This window comes from Heloderma suspectum, chromosome 3, assembly GCF_057233095.1.
Source record: "Heloderma suspectum isolate Gila_16-S chromosome 3, 16-S_ref, whole genome shotgun sequence".
NCBI classification, from domain to species: domain Eukaryota; kingdom Metazoa; phylum Chordata; class Lepidosauria; order Squamata; family Helodermatidae; genus Heloderma; species Heloderma suspectum.
Genome location: NC_139460.1, coordinates 9,126,712 through 9,153,416, shown reverse-complemented (window position 1 = coordinate 9,153,416; position 26,705 = coordinate 9,126,712). Strand labels below are relative to the sequence as shown.

At 46.5% G+C, this 26,705-nt stretch overlaps 1 protein-coding gene across 2 annotated transcripts in view; it reads left to right on the top strand.

The window, feature by feature from the left end:
- Positions 1 to 3,832: 3,832 nt before the first annotated feature.
- GDPD4 (glycerophosphodiester phosphodiesterase domain containing 4) overlaps positions 3,833 to 26,705 on the top strand; it is a 41,641-nt gene continuing 18,768 nt past the window's right edge. Inside the window, exons 1-7 of one of the 2 annotated variants that reach the window (XM_084842466.1) lie at positions 3,833 to 4,039; positions 8,363 to 8,466; positions 11,442 to 11,535; positions 12,802 to 12,861; positions 14,935 to 15,033; positions 16,498 to 16,591; positions 19,182 to 19,327. In XM_084842466.1, the coding sequence (XP_084698592.1) occupies positions 3,842 to 4,039; positions 8,363 to 8,466; positions 11,442 to 11,535; positions 12,802 to 12,861; positions 14,935 to 15,033; positions 16,498 to 16,591; positions 19,182 to 19,327 (795 nt within the window). In that variant the 5' untranslated portion in view covers positions 3,833 to 3,841. The remainder of the gene's footprint in view (positions 4,040 to 8,362; positions 8,467 to 11,441; positions 11,536 to 12,801; positions 12,862 to 14,934; positions 15,034 to 16,497; positions 16,592 to 19,181; positions 19,328 to 26,705) is intronic. The other variant, XM_084842465.1, reaches the window with a different exon arrangement.

Genomic DNA, 26,705 nt, shown 5'->3' with positions numbered 1-26,705 from the left:
AAATATTTTAAATAAATAAATAAATAAATAAATAAATAAGCAAGCCGGCTGCATGGCACTGCAGGTTTAGGTGCATCACTTGTGGAACTTGGTTCTGGACTCATCTGGAGGGTCAAACGTCCTCTTTGGGTACACAAGGCAAACAGCCCTCTCTCTAGGCCAGGGTGGGGGTGGGTGTTCTTTCAGCCCAAAGGCCAAATTCCATTTTGGAGAGGCTCTCAGGGCCTGCATTCCAGTAGTGGGCGGGGCCAAGGGGGAAAGGGGTGGGGCCGAGATACCCCAAACATCAGCATATTTTAGCATAATGCTCTCACTGCCATTCACTCTGCTTTAGGAGAGGCATTTCCACCATTTCTTATTTCAAATTATGCTCAAAGCCACTCACGAGAACAGTAAACAAGTTATCAATATATAGGTACAAAAACATATAGGATCATCACAAGTCTACAAAATTATGCGAGAAAGTGGATAGGGGGACATTTTTCTTCCTCTCTCAAAATACTAGAACCTAATGGGGTCATCCTATGAAGCTGACTGGTGGGAGATTCAGGGCAGATAAAAGGAAGGACTTCTTCACACAGCGCAGAGTTAAACTATGGAACTCGCTATCACTAGATGTAGTGACGGTCACCAACTTGGATGGCTTTAAAGGGAGTTGGACAAGTTCCTGGAGGAAAAGGCTATCAATGGTACTAGTCCTGATGGCTATGTGCTGCCTCCAGTACCAGAGGCAGTGAGCCTATGTACACCCATTGCCGGGGAACATGGGCGGGAGGGTGCTGTTGCACTCGTGACCTAGTTGTGGTTTCCTGGTCAACAGCTGGTTGGCCACTGTGTGAACAGAATGCTGGACTAGATGGACCCTTGGTCTGATCCAGCATGGCTCTTCTTACGTTCTTATCTATGCATTCAACATATTTCATGATAATGTCATGTCCACATTATCAAACTAACAGAGACATTTCTTTCATAAATAATTATCACAAAAATATCCACATTTAGCCAAAATCACTTCACCAAATAATCCAAATCACTAAGGTATCAGTAGAAAAAAATGCAAAATGTTACAGTTTAAATCAATTCGATTCAAAGTTTATCAACGCAGCAACATTACAATAAGAAAACAGAGGTGCATTCCTGAACACAGGAGCAGCAGAAAACATGCCCACATTTCTCAATCTCCTCAACCGCCCATAAAGCCTGTGCCAAGGAAGACCACTGATAACAGCAATGACTGAGCAACCCATCTCCCACAAGGTGTCGGGGTAATGTCAACCAAATGCAAAGTACAAATTACATGCATCCAGAAAGCCAACACATCTGATCTCCTCTGCAACACCTTCCAAGTCCAATACTGTCTACTGTTCACAGGGTGCAATTTACACCCCATCAAAACAAAAACTCCCACTAATTTCAACAGATCAAGATCACATCCTCTTTTGCCTCCCTTTAATGTCAATTTGACATGTAGTAAAAGTAAAGCCGCAAGAAACAGGGCAATGGTGCTTATATATGCATGCACGCTGTAATCGTCTACCTAGATGTGACATATTGATTGGATCAGGCGCATATATGCAGCAAGCTGGAACACAGGTGAAGTCAGAGCAAGCTGGAACATAGGTGAAGTCAGAGCTGAATTTTGGTCTTGTGAATCAGACCCAACTGAGAGGATAACAAATTTGCTTACTGCCCTTACTTTGCATAGCCCTGCAATTCTTACCATTTTACACAATCTCATCTGGCTTTGCTAGTCATGGGAATGGGCAAAGGGCTATTCTGGAACACCCGCCCCGCGACAACCATGAGAAAACTACTTCAGACATCCTTCTGGCTTCTGAGGTTTCAGCAGGCATGGCCCACACATGCTTTCAAGCATATCTTGGCATTCATAAGGGTGTGTTGTCAAGAGGCATTAATTCTTTTTAGGATTCAGAAACAATGAACACACCAATGGGTGAAGGCTAAAGATTTTATTAAGCCAGAACAAACTCACAGAACAAAGGATCAAAACTACACAGCAATGATTGCAGCAAGAAACTATAGAGCAAGATTAGAAGGCTGATGTCTCTATAGCTGCTGGGAACCCTCTCAGAGGCTGCCTTTACACTAAAGAAAAAACCCACAGCCCTGCCATTGTGGAGCATTTCCACGTTTACAGTGGGCTCACCATGTGATTGATGACAGTGGACGTTTTTAATGATTTCACAGATTTCACAGAGGTCAATGAAACTGCGCCATCTAGTGGCTGTTTTAATAGTTAACACTCCGACTTAAATAAGACAGTGCATTATTTCTGGATCTTTTTGAGATGGAATAACCACGAAATACCTCTGGATGTGCCCTGGAGGTTGACGATGTCATGAAAAGGACCTGCAAATGTCCATGAATGAGCAATCTAAATAGCAGGATAAATGCTGTGTGAAGAAGCCCAGAGTGGCAACGGACGGACTCTAACAATGGCCTGATATCTATTTATTACATTTATTTATTATATTACAAAGATACACAGCATCTTTCTGGAACTCAGCTTGTGTGGAGGTCCCCTCTGGGAGTATCTCAAGGACTCATACATATTATTATGCTCTTATTCATCTTACCTATATTCTGCCCATACTCTAATGACTTTGAGAATGTTTACACATACATGTGTAAAAGACCCTGATGCTGGGAAAGACTGAAGGCAAAAGGAGAAGGGGACGGCAGAGGATGAGATGGCTAGATAGCATCACCGATGCAATGAATATGAACTTGAGCACGCTCCAGGAGAGAGCAGGACAGGAAGGCCTGGTGTGCTATGGTCCATGGGGTCACGAAGAGTCGGACACGACTGAACGACTGAACAACAACAACACATACATGACCACCCCAGACACTCTCACCCGTACTAAGTGGTAGACTTTGAAATCTAGCCAAGGACTATCTAAAGGTAAATAATAGCCTCTCAAGTCGTACCATCTTAGACAGATAGCTAACGCTGAAAAATAAGAGGAAGCTACACAGCTGGCTTTCTTAAAACAGCAGGCCCAACCAGATGTCTAGGCATTGTTGTGCATCACTAACTCCTTGGAACACAACAATCATTTCCACTACAAAGGACTAGAAACTTGAGATGTTTTTCTTTTAAAAGAAAGCTGAGATTTGCAATGCCAAATTACATATTACATTGGAGATCTGCTATAGGATCTTGTGATGTTTTCATTGTTACTTAAAAGCAGCCAGAGGAGGGGTGGGGTTTGAATTTGATTGACGTGGAGGTGCTGGAGGAGGGGGTTACTTGCATTTGCCCCACCTCATAAAGCCAAATAGTAGCTTGGGAGGCAATTTGGATTAGGAAAATGGCATGGCAAGGGACTAAATGCACACATTCAGAGCTATTGCTCCAAACACATTCATACTCCCCGTGCCTGCATTTCAGTTTCCAGACAACCAGATCATGGATTTGCTGTAAAATAAGTGGCTCGACTTTCATCTACCCCCTGCATTCTGAAATTTCAGCAGGCTTTGCTCACATACCTTCAAGCATATCTTTGCAGCTATACACTATTTATTTTTGCTGCTGCTACTGCTCTCTCCCTGCATATATACAGAGAGAGAGAGAGAGAGAGAGAGAGAGAGAGTATTTTTTATTGTTGATTGTTGTTTTTTATTTTTATGGAAACGATTTTGGAGGTTTGCCACAAAAGCTGTATAAAATCCCTCCAAGAAACAAACAAAAACAAAGATGCAAACAAAACAATAAGGGCTAGAAACTTGATTTAAACAAAAACAAAAAACAAAGGCTGAAATTTTTGAGCAAACATCTTTGACTTTTTAAAGTTTCTCCTTTCAGGAGGAAGATGAGATGGAAGCCCCACAAATGGATGATGGCCCTGTCACCATCAAGAAAGCCAGGTCTGGGAAGTGGACAAAAGCTCAGCAACATTTACTCCACTGGTATGAACACAATACCTTCATTGCCTGCCTGGTAGGGTTCTACAGCTGTCGGTGGAAGTGGTACCAGCGGAAAAAGGTTGAGCCAGGGCACTGCTGCTGCGGCATGGTAAATGCGGATTTCCCTTCTTCTTTAAGAAGTAGTTTCTAGCACATATCTATGAATTTTAAGGGAAATGGCATTAAGGTGGGGTGCAGAACCACAGGCCTTGTGTCCAAATTTGGCCCTCCAGGAAGTAAAATCTGGCCCTTTGGGGTTCCCCATGTTATGGCCAACCGTAGTAGACCAGAGTGAAGCCATACTGAGGCCCAGCGAAGGTTAGGCCTGGGTATCTTCACTGTGGAATTTTCAAATGTGTACATGACCACCCCCACGCTTTCTTCCGAAAAACACAAGGTTTGCAAAGTCTGAGAAGTAGTTTGCCTAATCAGCAAGAGTTTCTAAACGGGTAACGCAGAGAGAGTTGCCTGTACATTGCCACCCTCCCAGACAGGCCAGCCAACGGTTTAAGAACTTGTGGTTAAACTAGTCATCCATTTTAGTGAACAAGTATTCTGCGCATGAGCAAGTCGCTGTAACAAATTTCCTAATAAAAAGCTAGCTGTGTCTAGCATGTGGGGAGGAGTTTATCTCACTTACAAGGAGTGAACTCCTTCCACTGCAGAGTCGTTCCCCCCTCCCCCTCTCTCAATAAAAGTGTGTTGTACCTGAAAGTGTCTATGAGTGTTGGGCCAGGACAGCCAGATGACCACACCTCCTTTTCCTTTCCACACCCCTTTTCCACCAACCACCAGTTGCTTGATGATTTCCCAGCTTTTGTGTGGGTTTTCCCACATTCTAAAGGGTTGAAATGACTCTTGTTGTCATTGTTCAGTCGTTAAGCCGTGTCCGACTCTTCGTGACCCCATGGACCACAGCACGCCAGGCCTTCCTGTCCTGCGCTCTCTCCCGGAGTGTGCTCAAGTTCATATTAATTGCATCGGTGATGCTATCTAGCCATCTCATCCTCTGCCGTCCCCTTCTCCTTTTGCCTTCCTAAGGCTTAATTACTGGCAGTAAAAGCTTTGAGCTAAAATATGCTGGTAGTTTTGGAATTTGTTTGGCCCCTCCCCTTTCACCTTTGGCCCCTCCCACTACTGGAATGCAGCTGCCAAGAGCTTCTCCAAAACAGAATTTTGCCCTTGGGTTAAAACAGGTTCGATACCCCAGGTGTTAAGAATGCTGGCCTGGCTCTACTGTTTGTCAGGCAAACTACCTGGTGATGATGCAGGGTCTTTAGGGAAAGTTGCTTTACGGGGATGAATTGCTAGGAAGGGGGTTGACTAATTGCTCTGGAACTGGGAGAGAGCCATCTGCTTGAAAAGGTGAAGCGAGGGGCAGGTGTGTGTGTGTGAAATAAGCACAGGTATATTTTTTAGATGGAGAAAGACAGAGAGCTAAGAGGGCTAGCTTGCGGTGAGCTGCAGAGAGATCTTCATGTGCTAGTGCGTATGATGTGATGTGCATAGCAGGCCTGCTTCCTTACTAGGTGTGCTATGCTGTTTTCCTTGGCCTATGCTTCGCTTGTATATTGTAAATAAAACAAACAGTGTAGGAGTGCCATATGTAAGGGTGGCCAGGTGTCCTACTTTACAGAGGACAGTGCTCTGTTTGAAGAGCTGTCAGAAGACAGCCCTCTATTTTGAAGGTTTTTAAGGGCTCCCCAGTCCACGTCCAGTTTAAAGATCAAGAACCCTAAGAAAGGAGAGCAGGCAGGGGCCTTGAAGTTGCCCATCCACAGTGAGTACTTGGACAGCAGGCTGAGCAAGCAGAGAGATCACCTGGTCATCGTCTTCCTCACTATGGTGAGAAGTATTGGATTTCTATTTAAATTATAGTAACTTAATGAGCCAGTATGCATGCAGCACTAAACCATAGCCTTGGGCTCATGCGCTTCCTCTCTGCTCTCCTGTTTGACTGTGAGAAGAAAATCGGAAGCATTTGCTTTGCTGATCTGTCTAAACTGGGAGGAACTTTGGTTAATTTTAACTATGGTTTCTCTGAACAAACCCATGGTGAATGATCCAGTCTTGTTTGATTGAATTTATCCAATAAGCCATAGTTAATACTAACGGCAGTTCATGGTTCAGAGATAACTACAAACTTTGGTTAGTTGAAAACAAAACAAATGCTTCCGAACACCTCCTTGCAGTCATGCCGGAGGAGGAGAGGGGGACTGGCCTGAGCCTGAGGTTCATGCATGTAACAATGGTTTATCATTACATGTGAACAAGACCAGTCTCTGAATCAATGCCCTCTGCCAGATACATTGCCCTAAAAGGGGCTTTTCTATGCAAATGAAGAACCACATTGATCATTTCTCAAATATCAGTATTTTTACCCTCAATCTATCAAACACCGGCATTTCATTTTCGCTTGACAAAGCTAAGCTACTCTAGTCTGCCAAGTAACATATTAGACCTTGTTTCGACCTGCCAGTCCTGGGCTTCTCAGTTTTGTTTGCAACTTGTTTTTTGTGAGGGTGGGGATGGATGTAGGAGAGAGAAGCAGGGAGGAGCAACACTGGAAAGAAGAAGGGAGGACAAAATTGTCCAGTGTGGTATGTTCCTCTGTTCCACAATTTGTCAGGGCTCTCATGGGAAATATTATTTTAAAGAAATTTCCTCTATAGGTAAAAATATTAAGCAGCGCACTGTGTTCTAAAAGGAGTGAAAAGCAAGTTATCTGAAACATTAGACAAAGCAGACCCATCTATATGGTGCAATATAGTGTAAACAATACACTGGACTTTAAATTAATGTTCCTTAGTGGTCAGATTTGCCCCATTTCTTAGGAAATATATGAAGTACCAATGGGAAACTGGATTTCAGTCAATGGTTTCAGTTGCCTTGACTGAAATCAAGCTACTCTGGCAATGCCCCAGAGGTTCTTGCCCTCAGGGAAGTAAGGACCATGCGACAGTGGTATTTGACTTCACAGTGACTTAAAATTATGTTGTCTTGTAGTTTTTATTGCTTTTTGTTTCTTTGGCTCAGTCTTGTTGTATTTAAGGAATCTATTTATTATCTATCAGTCAAAAACTGGGTTGTATCAATACTGTCCCATCCTTCACAGAAGGCTTTGATTCTGTGGAGGCTTCCATGAATAGATGGGAGAGAGGAGAGATTTTTGCAGCTTCCCCCTTTCTGTGCAGTCCCCCGTGCCACCTCCCATGCTGTTCCGGAGTCCCCAAATCCTTTAGAACAGATGGGGGGGGGGCAGGGTTGGAGGTGGGGAATGGCACTCAAGGGGCTGCGGTGGGAAGGAAGCAAAATAGTCTCCTTCCCCTTCTGCTCATGGAATCTGCTGGACTGGAGTCTTCTGTGGATGGAGGGACAGCACTGGATATAACCCATTATTGATATTATGTATAACCCTTTATTTATATTCAGCATTGGATACAACCTGCTTTATTTTGTATTGGAAACCAATGCTTGGTGCTGTGACACACGTGCTGACCTATCGCACATACTTTGGAATTGCAGCGTCATTTAGAAAATTTTGCAAAAATATGCCACCATATATAGATCAGATCATTGCCTATAGAATATAAGATCCCGTTGTTGAACTATTGAATTACTGAAATGGAACTGGGGTGGGTGAGGGGAAGATGATACAGAAGTTGGACCTAACTTATTGGTTGCAGGCTTGCAGCAAGGGTGTCCGTAGCTGAAGACTTCCCTGCCTGGGGAAGGCGTGGCAAGGGCAAAGCTTTTAGCTTGCCCCATGCACTCCCAAATGCACTCCTAAGAGGAATCCCCTGTTCTCTGCAGTCATTGATTGAAGATAACAGGGGGATTCCTTTGCTTCCCAAGCCTACATAGGGCTTGGGGTGGGGAATCCCATTGTTATCTCCGATCAGTGATTGGAGATAATGGGAATTCCTGCCCCCTTCCCAAGCCCCTGGTAGATGCCTGGGGGGAGGGCTTGGGAAGGGGGTGGTGCCCATGGAGGGAGCCAAAGGCTCTGTGGGCTGGATGGGGAACATCTGCAGGCTGGAGTTTCCTCTCTGCTGCAATAAATGAAATGAATGACCTAAGTTTCCCTTGGAAAGGAATTCCAAAGGGTTGGTGCCAAAGCTGAGGCCCTGCAGTGTACCCCCCCCCCCGCCCGCAAACTTAGCTGTGTAAAGGGCTGAATCTGTGATATATTGAATGTATCTCAAGGGCTCAAGAGAGAGATGGAACAAAACCAGAGACATACCCAGTAGGAGAGAACCACATCAGGCAAGTATCAGAGGGGTACCCAGACTGTTCTGTTAACGGGCCCGTAAAATAAATTCAGTATATCACAGAATCCGCAGTGAAGCCTCACTCAGCAGCATCTAAGGCTGTGCAGAGGTCCATATAGAGGATTAAGCTTAATGTCCTTTCCTCCGATTTTTGCTTGCAGGGGGAGTGCACGTTTTTTACAGTGCTGGTTCTAACCCTCAGCCTCTGGTTCACCTTTCTGTACATGTGGGTGGAAGCAAAGAATGACTACCATAACTTAGATGGGTAAGTATCCTGGTTTCTTGACCTGCGGAAGGAGAGCTTGTGAAGAAAAGGGTTATTGCTTCGAGTGGGTGAAATAATATCACCGTAAACATGCACAGTGCCACATCAGTGGACTTGAGTGGCTGAAGAACCACTGCCTAAGATGGTGGTTCTCCTCCTGAGAAAGCCTAGAAGCTTATCAGGGGTTCCTCACTGGGAAAAGCAGTAAAGGCTTTCCCCTTCCTGAAAGACAGCTTGCCTGTTGTTATTATTACCTATATTCCAGTGGAGGCTGGTTTCTCTGATGTCAGTGGGCTGGTGAATCCACTCCGGGTTTCAGTCCGAGCCAGTCAGAACTCTAAAGGAGCTATCCAACCTTGGATAGCTCCTTTAGAGTTCTGACTAAACCTGGAGCAGGTTCACCATCCAATTGACATTGGAGACACCAGCCTCCACTGCTGTATTCCCCTGCAATCCACAGTTGCAGGGCTGTGTTGGGTGAATTCTAGGGTGCAATGTTAGTGCAGGGTGAGAAGGGACCAAACCCAGCACCACCATGAAGCATATTTCGAACCTGATGTGGTTCCCTTTAAGAAATATTTTAAAAATAAAATTTACCTTTAAAATCCACCCCCTCCCCAACCCTGCCCATGGCTCTGGCACCAAGCAGCTTCCACTCACAATGTTGGGATGGCCCCCAATGTCCTGAAAGTTGAGTAATTCCAGAGCATTGTGTGGCAGGAGGGGAGAGGTCAGCTGCCACCCCCCCACACACACAAAACCCCACAGTGGGCACAGCCATTTTTTCCTCCCCACAGTGCTCTTGAATGGTTCAACTTCCAGGCCCTTGGGGCAAATCCAAGATGGCAGCACTTAGTGCTGGAGCTTGGAAGGAAATTACGAGGTAAAAATATGTTGTTGTTGTTGTTAAGGGGGCCCAGGTCAGGGCCCGGGGTGGGAAGAGGGTCACTGATGGAAGGAAGGCACAGAGAATGGCATTTTACCATGGCCCCCCTCACTCCTAGTACCAACCCTGCAAGGGAGGCCCAGTGTGAACCAAATGTATGCCTTAGAACAGCCTTCCCCAACCTGGTGTCCTTCAGATGTGTTGGATTACAACTCCCATAACCCCACAGCCAGCTCTGCATAATCCAACACATCTGGAGGGCACCAGATTGGGGAAGGCTGCCCTAAAATATGTTTCAAGCTTTCCTCAGGGGTGCCTCAGTGAACAAGTTGATATAGGACAGGGGTGGGCAGCCCATGGCTCTCAGGAGACCTCTCCTGTGGCCTGTGAGTGCCCTAGCTGCTGCCCCAAATCCCCGCCCCGCACCTCTCCTACTGAACCATCATTTTCCTGTGGGGTCCTAAAATGGACTTTTTTTGCCACTCTAGCCCACCATTCTCTGTGGTTTCTTCCTCAGGAATAATGGCATTGAGACGGGAACCACGGAGTATGGCGGGCTAGAGCACTTTTTGCTACTCTCACACACTGTACTCCGTGGAATCCCACCCACTGATGGCTCTGGCCACGCCCACCTCCAGCACGTTGTCTCTGATCTGCTGCCCATCAATGCACGTAGCCCTTGGGGGCTGTGGGTGGGGGGGAAGTTTACCCACCCCTGATCTAAGATATCACTTAATTACACCAGCAACTGCCATCTTCTCCCACTTGGAGCCCTTGTGTCAGATGAAGGTTTATTCACCCCAGTAGTACGTAATGATGTTGCTGAAGTTCAAAAAAGGGGCTCTCGTAATGGCAAACTTAAAATCCATCACCCCGTGCTGCTGCAGCTGCCTCTGCCGGGAGCTGAATTTCAGAATGGGCTCGGAAGCAGTAGTGCACCTAGACCTCGCAGCAAAAGCCGAGATGACACCCTCCCCACCCCACCCCGAGAGCAGCTGGTGATGGAGGCAGTGGCAAATGGGTCCAGCTGCAGCACGCTTTCTCATTCTTCAACATGTTTGATAGTTGGGGTGTGGCTGGCCAAGCACATACATGGTTAGAGATGCTAATTTTTTAAAATTATTTTTACTTTTAAAAAATCACCCTTTTCTACAACAAAATGGTGATTATTCCCCAAAACATGTGTTTAGCATCAGGGCAGCAGAAGCAAACTCCATTTTATTCCTGTAGTTTAAAATCTGATGTTTTTATCAGAGGGGAAGAACAGAAATGTTAGCTGTGTGTGTCTCACTACTGAAGTAATATGCATGGTCTTCTAAAGCCCCCCTTCATCAAATAAGACCCTTAAGCCCAGGGACTAAAATTAAGTAGCTGCACCACTGCTTGGAAGAAACCCAAGAGATTTCCCAGTTTGGGGAAAGCAACTTGGATGAGCTGAGGCCGTTCCAAGATGAGCTGAGAGGAGTTCAGCAGTCATTAGCAGTGCATGAAAACCAGGATGCTAGCCTGTCTGAATGTCACTACCAATCCATAGTTGAATGTTGGGGGGTGGGGTTTCCCCTTTAGGTTTTTTTTTAAATACCTCTACAAGCCATAGGTTTACTCTGAGCATGCAGGCACCTCCCTCTTTTCCCAGGGGCTCCTCATTTGGCTCCACCCCTGTTGGCACTCGCTGCTTGAGTTTGCTATTAGAAGGAATTTCGAGATTTGAAAATTCTGGACTGGACAGCTTCAGACCGCATGAGTGAAGTCATGGGGTTCTTTTTAATGCTATCTCACACAGGTAAAAAAAAAAATCCTCCCTACCTGTAAGAATCTAGCATAGACTTCTACCTGATGTACTAGCAAACTACATGCAGGGTTCATTTTATGGGAAGTAGTGTTCAAAACTATGGCTGCTTATCTGCAGTTTGTAGTGGTAAAGTCTAAAATTCTACAATCTTGGTCTGCCATTAAGAGTGGCTCTAAGTTGGTGATGTTCGGCTGTACTCCTTTACACCAAGAAGGGAAACAGTAAAGTGTGCCTGATATTTCCTACCTACTCATTAGTTCTCTTCCTATATATTATTGGGTTGTGTTACATTTTTAGGTACGCTTATGAAAATCTAGGCTTCTGGTTTCGGTGGTCCACCGTCATCCTGATCTTGGCTTCATTCTTTTTCTCCTACCTCTTGTTCTTAATGGTAAGTGCAACTCCTTTTGGTGAAAGACCTGCCGAGGTGATAAAGAGGGTGGCAGTTTAAATTAAGGTGATGAGTTGATGCTGTATAACTCTAGAAGTGGTCAACAGAGCCAGTGTGGTGTAGTGGTGAGAGTGTTGGACTGGGAGCCGGGAGATCCAGGTTCTAGTCCCCACCCAGTCATGGAAGCTCACTGGGTGACTTTGGGCCAGTCTCAGCCCAACCTACCTCACAGGGCTGTTGTTGTGAGGATAAAATGGAGGAGGAGGATTATGTACGCCACCTTGGGTTCCTTAAGGAGGTAAAAAGGTGAGATATAAACATAAACAAACAAACAAACCATCTATGGAGAGGTGGGCCAGAGCCCCTGCTTTGCTTGCAGAAGGTCCCAGGTTTGATCCCCAGCATCTCCAGGTAGGGCTAGGACAGTGGAGGCTGGTGGCTCTGATGTCAGTGGGGTGGTGAATCCGCTCCAGGTTTCAGTCAGAAGCAGTCAGAACTCTAAAGGAGCTATCCAAGGTGTGGACCAACCCCCACTAGATTGGAATGAATGGTGCGGAAGTATAGTATCTGAGTGGGGATTTGAACCCCGTCCAAGTCCTACAGCGCCCCCCCCCCCCATCTGTCCTCCTTGAACAGAAATGCATATGAGGAGTCATGGTGCTTTGGCCACTATAGCAAAAGCAGGAAACTGAGTATGGAAAGCAAGCAAGAAAATATCACTCCTTCTAATAGCAAACCCAGTTGGCGAGTGCTGACAGGATTATAGCCAAAACTGGGCCACTGAGAAAAAAGAAGGAGGTATCTGTATGCTTGGGGAACCCTGAGATTTGCAGAAATACAAAACAAACAAACAAAGAACCCCCCCGGGGGGGCAACACCCTCCCCAAACAGCCCAATGAAGACTCTGCATGCTTAGTAGCTAAAGACAGTAGAATGACAGTTAGAAAAGTACCCCCTCCAAACCTCCCAAACCTTTAACATGTTCAGTGGCCACAGAACACAGAGTGGCCCATTGGAAAAGAAAAATGGAATACTGGCTGCAGAGCTCGCTCATCATTGAAAGATTGCTTCTTGATACAGAGACTACTCTGCACACCAATTTTCATGTGGACCTTAAAAAGAAAATTGCAATGTGGAAACAGGTCAGAACGAAATTGGCCCACAGGCCAGAGGTTCCTTGTCCCTGATTTAAACCTGCCAAGCCGAGCCTTTGGCCTCAAGTCTCTAAGCTGCAGTATAACTAAGCATCTGCCAATGTTTTCATAGATCCTAGCAGTATGTCTGGTGTTGGAGAGTCAACAGCTGTATCTCCACTGGAGTCACAAGGTAACATCATTTCACTTGCTGCCGTTCCTTTTAAAAATCAGTCCAGATTTTATTATCCCAAAGAGGACACTGAGTTTCAATTCCTAAGGGTTGACTTCTTCTCTGATATCTCGTGGTGGCTTTTGGCCTCACAGTCACTAGCTTTGTGGCCAGCACAACTGAATGGCTGCCTTTTCACCAGAACTGTAATGAGGTGTTCTGGAAAACTGAACTGCAGCCACAAATCTGCCTGCTGAAGACTTCTGTGTAACCTGAAAGCTGCCATACTTTTCTGCGAAGATAGATTGATCCAAGGAATTAATTAATTGAATGTGATAATAATAACAGCACCAGCAGATCTGAGGACAAGCTTAGTAAGGGTGCAGTCCTATGGATGTTTAGACAGAAGAAACTCCTACAACTCCCAGCTGGCTGGCTGGGGAATGCTAGGAATTGTAGGACTTTTTCCTGTCTAAACATCCATAGGACTGCACCCTTACTAGTGGTAGACTTCTACCTGATGTGCTAGCAAACTACATGCAGGGTTCATTTTATGGGAAGTAGTGTTCAAAACTATGGCTGCTTATCTGCAGTTTGTAGTGGTAAAGTCTAAAAGTCTAAACCATAGGATGTTTAGACAGGAAAATTAAATGTGATGTGATGTGGCTGCAATGTGATGTGATGTGATCACAATGTGATGTGGCTGCAAAAAAGGCAAATGCTATTTTGGGCTGCATTAATAGAAGCATAGCTTCCAAATCCCGGGAAGTACTAGTTCCCCTCTACTCAGCACTGGTTAGGCCTCATGTGGAGTCCTGTGTCCAGTTCTGGGCGCCACACTTTAAGAAGGATGCAGACAAGCTGGAGAGGGTTCAGAGAAGGGCAACGAAGAGGATCAGGGGACTGGAAACAAAGCCCTATGAAGAGAGACTGAAAGAACTGGGCATGTTTAGCCTTGAGAAGAGAAGACTGAGGGGAGATAGGATAGTGCTGTTCAAGTACTTGAAAGGTTGTCACAGAGAGGAAGGCCACGATCTCTTCTCGATCATCCCAGAGTGCAGGACACGGAATAATGGGCTCAAGTGACAGGAAGCCAGGTTCCGGCTGAACATCAGGAGAAACTTCCTGACTGTTAGAGCAATACGACAATGGAACCAATTACCTGGGGAGGTGGTGGGCTCTCCCACACTGGAGGCGTTTAAGACGAGGCTGGGCAGCCACCTGTCAGGGATGCTCTGACTTGGATTCCTGCGTTGAGCAGGGCGTTGGACTCGATGGCCTTGTAGGCCCCTTCCAACCCTACTACTCTATGATGCTACGAGGATTGCACCCTAAGCCAACTAGGCCCAAGTCTAAATGAGGGAAAGGCCCGAAGCCAGAATGGGCATAAGATGTCTAATTGTTCTTCCCCTTAGCCAACTTGTCAGAACACCAAAGTCGTTTTTCCCCTGCTACCCATGACCATTACTACAGGGGCACCCCATACCCTCTACCGCCCAGCTTGTTGCCCACAACATTTTCAAGGCCAGTAGCTCAATATCGCAACAGCACCCGAGGCAATTAAAAACACTTCAAAGTCCCCTTTCTCTCATGTAGGGTTCCCAGGCTCCAACAAGATGCCCCCCCCCTTTGGGGACCTTGTTAACCGCCTTGCCCCACCCAAACAGCCGGAGGTACCCTCACCCTTGTGTGCCCCCCAGAATGGTGGCACCCAAGGGGCAAAACCCTTTCATGTCTTCCCCCTTTGGGTTCGGCCTACTGCTTCAGGCCTGAGGGAAATACCCTACTGGCTCTTGAGAGGTGTCTAGGCCCAGGTGATATCAGATGTCCTGGCTGGGCAGGGCTCTCCTCACCTGGACCTGGATGGAGAAACACAGGCAGTTCCCTCGTCCTCTGCTGACCTGCAGCAACGTGGGGAGAACTGGGGTAGTTGGAGTGCAGAGTCTCTTAAGAACGGGGGCCCCGTTGGTGGTTCTGAGGTGGGCCTAGACTACAACTCCCACACATCTCGTTTGGGGAAGGCCGGCCTAGGGCTTTGCTGACTCTGCCCAGGCAGAGTTAATAAATAATTTATTTTAACATCTGCTCTTTTAGGCAGCGACGGTCTTTTTCCTGTTTATCTCCGTTGTCGCCTTAGCCTTGATAACGTTTCTGTGGGGACGGCAGTGGAATACATTTTACCTGTCATTTCAGGTAAGAAAACCCTGATGTATCACACTGAGAAATGTGGTGGGTCCGCTCAGATTAGCAACATGTCAGCACCCGCATATCTATTTGTATTATTTATTTATTGTTACATTTATATGCCGCCTTTTCCCTTCTTGCAAAGAACCCAAAGCAGCCCACATGGTCCTCCGGCTCTCCATTTTATCCTCATAACATCCCTGTGAGGTAGGTTAGACTGAGTGTCAGTGTCTGGCCTAGTGGGGACTAGAACCCGGATCCCCGGGTTTTTGCATTTCAAAGCAAAAAAATTTACTTTGCTTGTAGTAAAGATGCTGGGATGGGCATTTAATTGTTTAAGCCAGGGGTAGGCAACTGATGCTTTGGACTACAACTCCTATCAGCCCCAGCCAGCATGGCCAATGGCCAAGGATTATGGGAGTTGTGGTCCAAAAATTCCAGAGGGCACCAGCTTGCCTATCTCTGGTTTAAATTGTTGCTGTTTCTTGTTTTAACTAGAATAAGGGTGCAATCCTGTGCATGTTTAGACAGAAAAAAGTCCTACAACTCCCAGCATTCCCAGCTAGCCGGGGAATGCTGGGAGCTGTAGGACTCTTTTTCTGTCTAAACATGCACAGGATTGTGCGCTTATGGAATTATAGAGTTGGAAGGTACCTTGGAGTCCAACCCTTTGCTCAATGCAGGACGCAGCCACAACATCCATGTTCTAATCTGTTTTATTTGATTTGCTGTGTTGGACTGCCTCATGTTTTTAGACTGCTGTTTTAGCTTTGTAATTGTAATAGATGGCATATAAATCCTGAGGAAAAATAAAATGCCAAGTGTTTACTCAAGTTTGGCTCCAATACTTTGCACACTTACTTGGGAATAAGTTCCATTGAACTTAGTGGGACTCACCTATGAAGCAAATATGCATGGGATCTGGTGTAGCATTACAGCCTTACAGTGTTGGTACTAGGAATAAGTACTTCAGTGTAAGGTGGCCGTTTTGAGTTTCAGCACATTATGAGGACCTTTTCACACATGAAATGGGAGAAACCTGGGTTTGCCACCAAAAAAGTACACTCAGTAGGGAGTCACAGCAAACCACATCTTCCTTATGCATCTGTGTGTATGATTTGCAAACCCAACTTTATCACCACTATTTGAACATAAGAACATCAGAAGAGCCCTGCTGGATCAGACCAAGGGTCCCTCTAGTCCAGCGTTCTGTTCACACACTGGCCAACCAGCTGTCGACCAGGAACCTGCAAGCAGAACACGAGCACAACAGCAACCTCCCACCCATGCTTCCCAGCAACGGGTGTACATAGGCTGACTGCCTCTGGTTCTGGAGGTAGCACACAGCCATCAAGACTAGTAGCCACTTTATATTTCCAGCTTTTCAAGTGGACACTTAGAGCATCTTCGGTGTGTTCCTTTAAAAAAATGCATGTGTGAGATTTTCAGGGGTCCATTTTGTCTTCCCAACAGATCACAGCTCCCTTTCTCCACGTGACTGCCATATTCACCATGATTCTCCTGGCTTGGCCAGTGGCATTGCATTTCTTCCGGATGCATAACAAAGGTACAGCAACGCCACTTAGTAAGCGTGACCATCGCTTGCAAGGACTAGAACGCCTCTGTTTGAATTCTCATTTGTTTTTGATAATTAAAACAATTAAGAGAACAGTTGCAAGACTGGAGCCTTCTGTCTATCCTATGCCCTGCTGGCAAAAGCCAGGCAGGGCAGGAGGGACAATGGAGGCAATTCTGCCTCCTGCTCCTCCTAAAATATAAACAAATTCCGCTAGACGGACCTCTGAGCCCATCCAACAAACTTACCAGTAGTGGATGGGGACGGCAATGGTGATGGTAAAGGATCCTGCGCATCCTGACCTCTTCTCCCCCTTCCCCTCACTACCCCACCCCCTTTTTGACCTCTATGAGGTGGTTGACCTCAAAAAGCCACTGCCACGGTGCTTTCTGTGGGGGCTGGGGGCGTGAGGGAGCGGGGGAGGATCAAATCTCAGATTCCCCCTCCCATGATTGCAGCTCTACCTGTAACATCCAGATTGCAAAATCTTCAACACCCTGGGCCCTAAAGATTAACGCCAGCAGGATGAATTGTGCTTCAGTATTACAGGTGCTCCACCACTTGCCAATCAGTTTCCAGGTATCATTCAAGGTGCTGGTACTTAACTTGGAAACCCTACTTGGCTTGGGACCCAAGAACTTAAATGACCACCCTGTCCCAAATGATCCTCCTTGATCAGGTCCGGCACCAGATTCCAGTGGGCTGTTGCCGATGGACTGCATACCTTCTGGCTGCCAAGGCCACCTGCCCAAGTCACTCGCTTGCCGCCAAGGCATGCCCACTGCTACGGCCGAAGCAGAGCCCCCTGCCCACCCAAGCCCCTTGCCCACCCTCTTCCAAGGCCAGCTGTCCAAGCTCCCCACATATCTGCCCACACCCCAGAAGCCAAAGCCCCCACCAGCCCCGCCCACCCCTGAAGCCGCCTGCCCAAGTCCCGAAGTCAAAGCCGCCCGCCACCACATTAGCCCATCCTATCTCCCTGCCGCCACCACCAGACAGCCAGTCCTCCCTTCATTTTTTTTTTAACCTGCTGTGGTGGCGGCGGCCGCTGCTCCTCCTCCTCCTCTTTGCCCAGCCAGCCTCACTCACAAAATAAAGTGCTGCAGCAGCTGGACAGACAAGCCTGGAGCGTCCGCGCTGCTCCATTTCAAAGCAAAACTTATTTTAACCTTATGTTTGAGTAGCAGTGGTTGGAACCAATGAGACACTGCCTTGGGAGGGGGGATGGCCAATGCGGGCACATGAGTGGCAAAGGGCAGGGATGGGTGAACTGTCCCACGCACCGATTGCCGGACTCCCGCCACTTACCCGCTCTTGTTCAGCTCCCTGCTTGAGCCAGCAGGTGGTCTGTGGGCACCCGGTGAGTGGCGTGCAGCCACCCAGCTCCTCAGCGAGCTGCCATTCTGTGTAAAAACGGCAGCTCGTTGTTTTACAGAAAAGGAGTTTTATGGAAATGGTGGCCGTAGAGTGGCCATTTGCACAAGATTACAGGGGTGAATAGTCTCCCTTGCCCAAGGAGCTGAGCAGGGACTGGTAGGTGGTGTCATCTGTGGACTGGAGTATGGGAGGCCGAGCGGGGGGAATCCGCCAGACTCCACTCCTCTCTTGGACTCCTGTGACATGTCAGTTAAGTTCATCTGGATCCAGCTCATAGAGTCTGGGGCATTCTAGAATGTGATGGAACTTGGGACTAGGGATGGATGAACCCACCCCCGTCCAGTATCGGCAGACGCACGCTGAAGCACTGCCCCTGCTCAAGCCCCCCAGACCCCAGCTCGAACCCCCATGAGCTCACTGAGCCACCTGCACTGGCCCTGGATCCCATCCACGAGCGCCCGCCATTTTGCTGAGCTTATTTTTACGGAAAGAAAGGAGGTCATTAAAAATGCACATATTTAAATATGTGCACATTCGGGCTGGGAAAGCTTAATATACGTAATATTAGAAGCATAAATGGCCAATTTACGCCTTTAATATTGCGTATATCAAGCTTTCCCAGCCCAAATTTCTGCATATTTAAATATGCACATTTTTCATGACCTTTTTTCCGTAAAAATAAGCTTGGCAAAATGACTGGGGCTCACGGACTGGTCTGGGTGAGTGCGGGCAATGTCCAGGAGGGCGTAAGTGGGGGCAAGCAAGGCCAGAGATTCAGCGGGCGTGGTCCAGGGGGAGGATCGGGGGGCAGCCCAACGGACTCCCAGACCCAGTCAGGCGTCCCTGCCATGCCTACTTGGGACTAGGGGTGCTTGAAGAATTGTATATTCTGATAGGACTGACGTGATCCACACCAAATGTGTGGATTGGAACTTAGTTATCCACCAGCTTTCACAGTTCCTGAATTTTCCAGCGCAGTTGCAGGCTCAAACAACATATCAAAATATATTTCTATATGTACATTTTGAGAGATAATGCATTTTGAAATATATATTTATTTGCATTTAAATGCAGATTTTCATGCAATTTTTTTTAAAACGCAGTTTAATGCAAGAAACAGGAGAGAATGGATTAATGTTCAACGTATACGTTAGCACAGCACTTCACTGAGTGCGAAGGACTTGACTACTTTAATCTCATTCAGTTCTGCAGGTGTTGATCCTTGGTCCCTACCTGAACGTCCTCCTCTTTCTTCTCTTCATACCCCTGGGGTTGCACTCACCTTGCATCCGTGAGAAGGGGACTTTGGGTCCCAAGCCAGGCCTGATTGGCCACAGAGGAGCACCAATGGTAGGTTGAGCTCAAAGAACAAGGCGGGGCTGCAGAATGACATTATGCTATGAAGCTTCTTCCTTTTGGGGATACTTTGAATGTATTTTTCTCTCTCTCTTGTACTTTCAGAGGGGCTGCAGCAAAAACAACAAAGAGTCTTGTAGTGCCTTAAAGACCAACATATAAACATTTGGGTATTAATGCAGGACATATAAATGGCAGCTATTAAAATGTTTCATTGCAGGGGCATCACAGTGCAGAGGAGCAAAGAGTATTCCACTCTGTTTTTCTGCCTTATAGGCAGGAAATTCCTGTCTCTGAATTAGGGTGGCTGCTTATGCATTGAAAAAAAAGAGAATAAAAGAGGACAGAGATTTGCATAAAATGTGCATATTTCAATGTTTATGTTTAGATGCAAATTTAGAAAGAATTAGTATAATTTAAATAGAAATGCAACACGTCTCACCATAGTGGGGGAGGCTGTGACCAGCTGACCTCAATTTCTTGTCCAAGTGCTAACTATGAATGGGCAAATTCAAAGCCCCTGCACAGCTCTCCCTTCTGATGGTTCTTTATCTTTTAAACAGGATTTGGTTGAGACAGCCCTTCAAACAGAGGATGCCTTCAAACAGAGGACTGCCCTCTGGCAGCCCTTCAAATAGAGGACTGAATTCTGTAAAGTAGGACACAGGGCCACCCTATTCTCAAATATTACTACCCTAAGGCCTCCTCTGACCCATCTTGTTGACTTTCTTTCTGGGAAGTGATCAAGCATCCCTAGCTATCCAAGGGTAAAATCCAACCAAGGGCCTACTTTGAGTAGACCTATTGAAATGAATGTGACTTAAGGTAGTCATGAATAATAGAGAGCTTCGGCTATTGGGTGGTATAGAAATGAAAATAAATAAATAAATAAAAACTGAAGTTTCATTCATTTCAGTGCGTCTGATTGAAGTAGGACTTACGTTGGATTTTACCTCCAGACTCCCTAGGAGCCAGTATAAAGCATATGTTAACAAAACTATAATCATCTTTCTTAGGCACTACGGGAGGTTCCTAAGTAATTGAAAAATATTCAAGGGCCAGACTGCATGATATGTGCCAAGTTTGGATATTGGGCGGTTGTTCGTTGTTGTTGTTCAGTCGTTAAGTCATGACCGACTCTTCGTGACCCTATGGACCATAGCACGCCAGGCCTTCCTGTCCTCCGCTCTCTCCCGGAGTGTGCTCAAGTTCATATTCATTGCATCGGTGATGCTATCTAGCCATCTCATCTTCTGCCGTCCCCTTCTCCTTTTGCCTTCAATCTTTCCCAGCATCAGGGTCTTTTCCAGTGACTTTTCTCTTCGCATTGGGTGGCCAAAATATTTGAGCTTCAGCTTCAGTCTCTGTCCTTCCAATGAGCTCTCAGGGTTGATTTCCTTTAGGATGGACTGATTTGACCTCTTGCATTCCAGGGGACACGTAAGAGTCTTCTCCAGCACCACAGTTGGAAAACATCAATTCTTCGGCGCTCAGCCTTCCATATAGTCCAGCTCTCACAGCCATACGTTGCTACTGGGAAAACCATAGCTTTGATTATACGGACCTTTGTCAGCAAGGTGATGTCTCTGCTTCTTACTATGCTGTCTAGGTTTGCCATAGCTTTCCTCCCAAGGAGCAAGCGTCTTTTAATTTCATGGCTACAGTCACCGTCTGCGGTGATCTTGGAGCCTAAGAAAATAAAATCTGTCACTGCTTCCATTTCTTCCCCTTCTATATGCCAGGAAGTGATGGGGCCAGATGCCATGATCTTAGTTTTTTTAATGTTGAGTTTCAAACCAGCTTTTGCACTCTCCACTTTCACCCTCAACAAGAGGCTCTTTAGCTCCTCTTCACTTTCTGCCATTAGGGTGATATCTAGGGATGTCAGTGAATTCCGCCACGGATCTCGGGGAGGCCGAATGCCAGTGCATTCGGCCCCCCGAAATCGGTGGCAGAACGGCCTGCCCCCCCCGCCGCCCCCCCGGGACAAGACTTACCTGGGGTGGATCTTCCGGGCGGCGGCAGCTCCGGTGGCAGTTTGGTGGCGGCGGCTGAGGCGGCCGGTCTTCCGACCGACTGCCGCCGCCGCCATTTCCAGTTAAAAAAAAAAAAGACCGTGATAGGTTTAAAAAAAAAAAAGTGATAGGCTACGTAAATGTTTACGTAGCCTATCACGTCTGACTTAAAAACAAAAACAAAAACGCACGTACGCAAATGGTGGCAGCCACGGCCGCTGCCATTTGCTTTCCTTATTTTGGCATGTCTTAGTCTACATAAATCTTGACGTAGACTAAGACATGCCAAAATAAGGGGAATGCAAATAGCGTAGCGTCCGCTACGCTATTTGCGTTCCCCTTATTCTCGCTGACTTAGTCTACATAAATCTTGACGTAGACTAAGACGTGCCAAAGTAAGGAACGCAAATGGCAGCGGCCGTGGCCGCCAACATTTGAGTACACGCGTTGTTGTTTTTTTTTTAAAGTTAGACGTGATAGGCTACGTAAACATTTACGTAGCCTATCACGGCTGACTGCAGGGACGCAAACAGCGGCGGTTACGGCCGCCACCATTTGCGTCCCTGCTAGCCAGTGGCCGGATGTTCAGCTGCGGGCGGAGCCAGCCGGCAGCTCCGCAGAATCCCTGCAGAGCGGAGCCTGCTGGCGAGGATTCCAGGGGGAGGGACGGAACGCCTCCCCCCCACCATCAACATAATCCGCGGAAAGGTAAGTGACTTTTGTACATCCCTAGTGGTATCGTCTTTATATCTGAGGTTGTTGATAATTCTCCTGGGAATTCTGACCTGTGATTCATCCAACCCGGCGTTTCTCATGATGTACTCTGCATATAAGTTAAATAAGCAGGGTGACAATATGCAGCCTTGTCTTACTGCTTTCCCAATTTTGAACCAATCGGTTGTTCCATGTCCGGTTCTTACTGTTGCTTCTTGACCCTCGTTCTCAGGAGACAGGTAAGGTGGTCTGGTACTCCCATCTCTTTAATAGGGATGTCAGAGAATTTCGCCACGAATCTCGGTGAGGCCAAATGCCAGCGCATTCGGCCCCCCGAAATTGGTGGCGAAATGGTCTGCCCCCTCCCTCCAGGACGGGACTTACCTTGGGCGAATCCTCCTGGCTGCGGCGGCGGTTCGGCGGCAGTTCGGCGGCAGTGGCTGTGGCGGCCGGTCTTCCGACCAGCTGCCATCGCCGCCATTTCCAGTAAAAAAACAAAACAAAACGTGATAGGCTACGTAAAGATTTACGTAGCCTATCACGGCTGATTTAAAGGAAGAAAAAAACCCCACGCGTACGCAAATGGCGGCGCCCATGGGTGCCGCCATTTACGTTCCTTATTTTGACACATCTTAGTCTACGTAAACATTTACGTAGACTAAGATGGCGAAAATAAGGGGAACGCAAATAGCGTAGGCGCTACGCTATTTGTGTTCCCGTTATTTTCTTCATAGTCTACGTAAATGTTTACGTAGACTAAGACGTGTCAAAATAAGGAACGCAAATGGCGGCGCACATGGGCGCCGCCATTTGTGTACACGCGGGTTTTTTTTTCTTCCTTTAAATCAGCCGTGATAGGCAACGTAAACATTTACGTAGCCTATCGTGGCTGACTGCAGGGACGCAAACAGCGGCAGATACGGCCGCTGCCATTTGCGCACCCGGCCGGCCAGGATTCGGGGGGGGAGGGATGGAGCGCCTCCCACCCCGGCCAGAATTTCGGGGGGGAGGGACGGAGCGCCTCCCCCCCGCCAGAATTTTTTTGGGGGGACAGAGCGCCTCCCCCCCACCTCGAATCAAATTTCGTTGAAGGTAAGTCACTTTCGTACATCCCTACTCTTTAAGAATTTGCCACAGTTTGTTGTGATCCACACAATCAAAGGCTTTAGCATAGTCAATGAAACAGAAATAGATGTTTTTCTGGAATCCTCTTGCTTTCTCCATGATCCAGCGAATGTTGGCGATTTGATCTCTAGTTCTTCTGCCTCTTCGAAACCCAGCTTGTACTTCTGGTAGTTCTTGGTTCGCATACTGCTGAAGCCTAGCTTGTAGGATTTTGAGCGTAATCTTGCTGGCATGTGAAATGAGCACACTTGTATGGTAATTCGAACACTCTTTGGCATTGCCCTTCTTTGGAATTGCAATGTCAACTGACCTTTTCCAGTCTTGTGGCCACTGTTGAGTGTTCCAAATTTGTTGGCATATTGAGTGCAGCACTTTAACAGCATCATCTTTTAGGATTTTAAATAGTTCAGCTGGAATACTGTCATCTCTGCTAGCTTTATTGTTAGTAATGCTTCCTAAGGCCCACTTGACTTCACTCTTGAGGATGTCCGGCTCAAGTTCAGTGACCGCACTATCATGGCTATCAGGGACATTCAGATCTTTCCTGTATAGTTCTTCGGGGTATTCTTTCCACCTCTTCTTAATCTCTTCTGCTTCTGTTAGGTCCCTGCCTTCTTTGTCCTTTATCATGCCCGTCTTTGCACAAAACGTTCCCTTGAGATCTCCAATTTTCTTGAAGAGATCTCTAGTCTTTCCCATTCTGTTGTTTTCCTCGAGTTTTTTGCATTGTTCATTTAAGAAGGCCTTCTTGTCTCTCCTTGCTATTCTTTGGAACTCTGCATTCAGTTGGATATATCTTCCTCTTCCGCCCTTGCTTTTCACTTCCCTTCTTTCCTCAGCTACTTGTAAAGCCTCATCAGACAGCCACTTTGCTTTCTTGCATTTCTTTTTCTTTGGGGTGGATTTAGTTGTGGCCTCCTGAACAATGTTACGGACCTCCGTCCATAGTTCCACAGGCACTCTGTCTATCAGGTCTAATCCCTTAAATCTATTTGTCCCCTCCACTGTATATTCATAAGGGATATGATTTAGGTCATACCTGAATGGTTTAGTGGTTTTCCCTACGTTCTTCAATTTAAGCTGAAATTTTGCAAGAAGCAGCTCATGGTCTGAGCCACAGTCAGCTCCAGGTCGTGTTTTTACTGACTGAATAGAGCTTCTCCATCTTTGGCTGCAAAGGACATAATCAATCTGATGTCGATATTGACCATCTGGTGATGTCTATGTGTAGGGTCGCCTCTTGTGCTGTTGGAAAAGAGTGTTTGCTATGATCACCATGTTCTCTTGGCAAAACTCTATTAGCCTTTGTCCTGCTTCATTTTGTACACCAAGGCCATGCTTGCCTGTTATCCTGGTGATTTCTTGACTTCCTACTTTAGCATTCCAATCCCCTATGATGAAAAGGACATCTTTTTTTGGTGTTAGTTCTAGAAGATGTTGTAGGTCTTCATAGAACTGATCAACCTCAGCTTCTTTGGCCTCAGTGGTTGGGGCATAGACTTGAATTACTGTGATGTTGAATGGTTTGCCTTGGATTCGTACTGAGATCATTCTATCATTTTTGAGATTGTACCCCAGTACTGCTTTTCCCACCCTTTTGTTGACTATGAGTGCTACTCCATTTCTTCTAAGGGATTCTTGCCCACAATAGTAGATATGATGGTCACCTGAATTAAATTCGCCCATGCTTGTCCATTTTAGTTCGCTGATTCCCAAGATGTCGATGTTCAATCTTGCCATCTCATGTTTGACCACCTCCAGCTTACCTTGATTCATTGATCTGACATTCCAGGTTCCTAAACAATATTGTTCTTTACAGCATCGGATTTTCTTTTCACCACCAGACACATCCACAGCTGAGTGTCCTTTCAGCTTTGGCCCAGCCGCTTCACTCTTTCTGGCGCTACTTGGAAATACCCTCTGCTCTTCCCCAGTAGTATGTTGGACACCTTCCGACCTGAGGGGCTCATCTTCCGGCATCATATCTTTTAGCCATGTGATACATTCCATGAGGTTTTCTTGGCAAGAATACTGGAGTGGGTTGCCATTTCCTTCTCCAGTGGACCACATTTTGTCAGAACTCTCCGCCATGACCTGTCCGTCTTGGGTGGCCCCGCACAGCATAGCTTATGGCTTCACTGAGTTACGCAAGCCCCTTCACCACAACAAGGCAGTAATCCATGAAGGGGATTGGGCGGTATAGAAATGTAATAAAATAAAACAAAATGCGTGATCACATTTAACGTGCCTAGTTTTTTGTTTTTAAATACTAACTGCAGAGGGGTCAAATCAAGATCAGGACTGTGAAGGAACAGAGCTGTCTTCCATTTTTGTATTTAGTTTGGTTTTTTGATATTATGGGGTTAAATCTTTTGTGTGTGTGCTGGTTAGTTTTGGGTAAGAGGTTAATAGTTAACAGGTCGAAAGTTTAGTTAGATTAGAGGGCATCTACTAAGAAGAAAAAAGAGTTTGCAGGAGGTTCAACAGAAGGTTAGAGGAAGAAGTTCAGGTTGAAAAAGTGGACAAGAAACTACCCTCTTGATCAGTTAGAGTTGGGAATGGAAAAAAAACCCCAAATTTTAAGATATAAAAGCCTAAGGCAGAAGGGCAGAAAATCAGAGAGAGAAACATAGAGAAGAGAGAGACAAGGAGAAGAAGAGGAAGGAAAGAGTTAGAGGTGCTGGAACTGGAGGACTGGTTGAGAGAATGCTGGACTTATGACAGTAAGATTTTGCTTGGATGAAGGATCCAGATAAAATAGGGAGACAGTCTGATCAGGTTAGCTGGATGCATTTATCCCTGGTTATTTTAATACCCTGTAGCTCAGTGGTTGGCAACCCAGCACCTGCAAGTATCCTGGCACCTACTACTGAGCGTACCCGCCAGACTCCGTTGTCTTCCCTCCCTCACCCCCACCCCACTTCTGCCTCTGTCTGCACTTAGTAGCTAGAAAGCAGGAAGTTGACAGACCAGGATACTTACCTTGTGATCTGCCAACTTCCTGCTTCCTTGCTGCTGAGGTGAGCATGGTGGGAGGCAGAAGCGGCAGCAGAAATGGTGGTCGGGGGGAGTGGGGGGGACAATGGAGCTAGTGGGGGAAGGAATCCCACATGAGGAAGGAGGGGGAGGAGGAAGAAGAAGGGGACAAGAAAAATGGAAATCCTGGAAGGGCGGTCAAGAAAAGAGAAGATCCTGGAAGGGGTAGTTAGGAAAAGAAGGAATCCTGGAAGAGGGGTACAGGGAAAGTGGGAATCCCGAAAATAAGTGTGCGCGGGCTCAAATTACTGTGGGACAACTGTGCTCTTGGTCCTGAAAAGAACGACAAGTGTGCCCATGGGTCCAAAAAAGTCGCCTATCCTCGCTTATTTATTTATTTATTTATTTAATTTCATTTCTATACTTCCCAATAGCGAAAGCTCTCTGGGTGGTTCACAATATAGCTATATATTGCTATAGCTCATATGGTGGTGTATGTATCTATTCAGATTTTAAAACCTTTTTCTATTGAACTTCGTTGT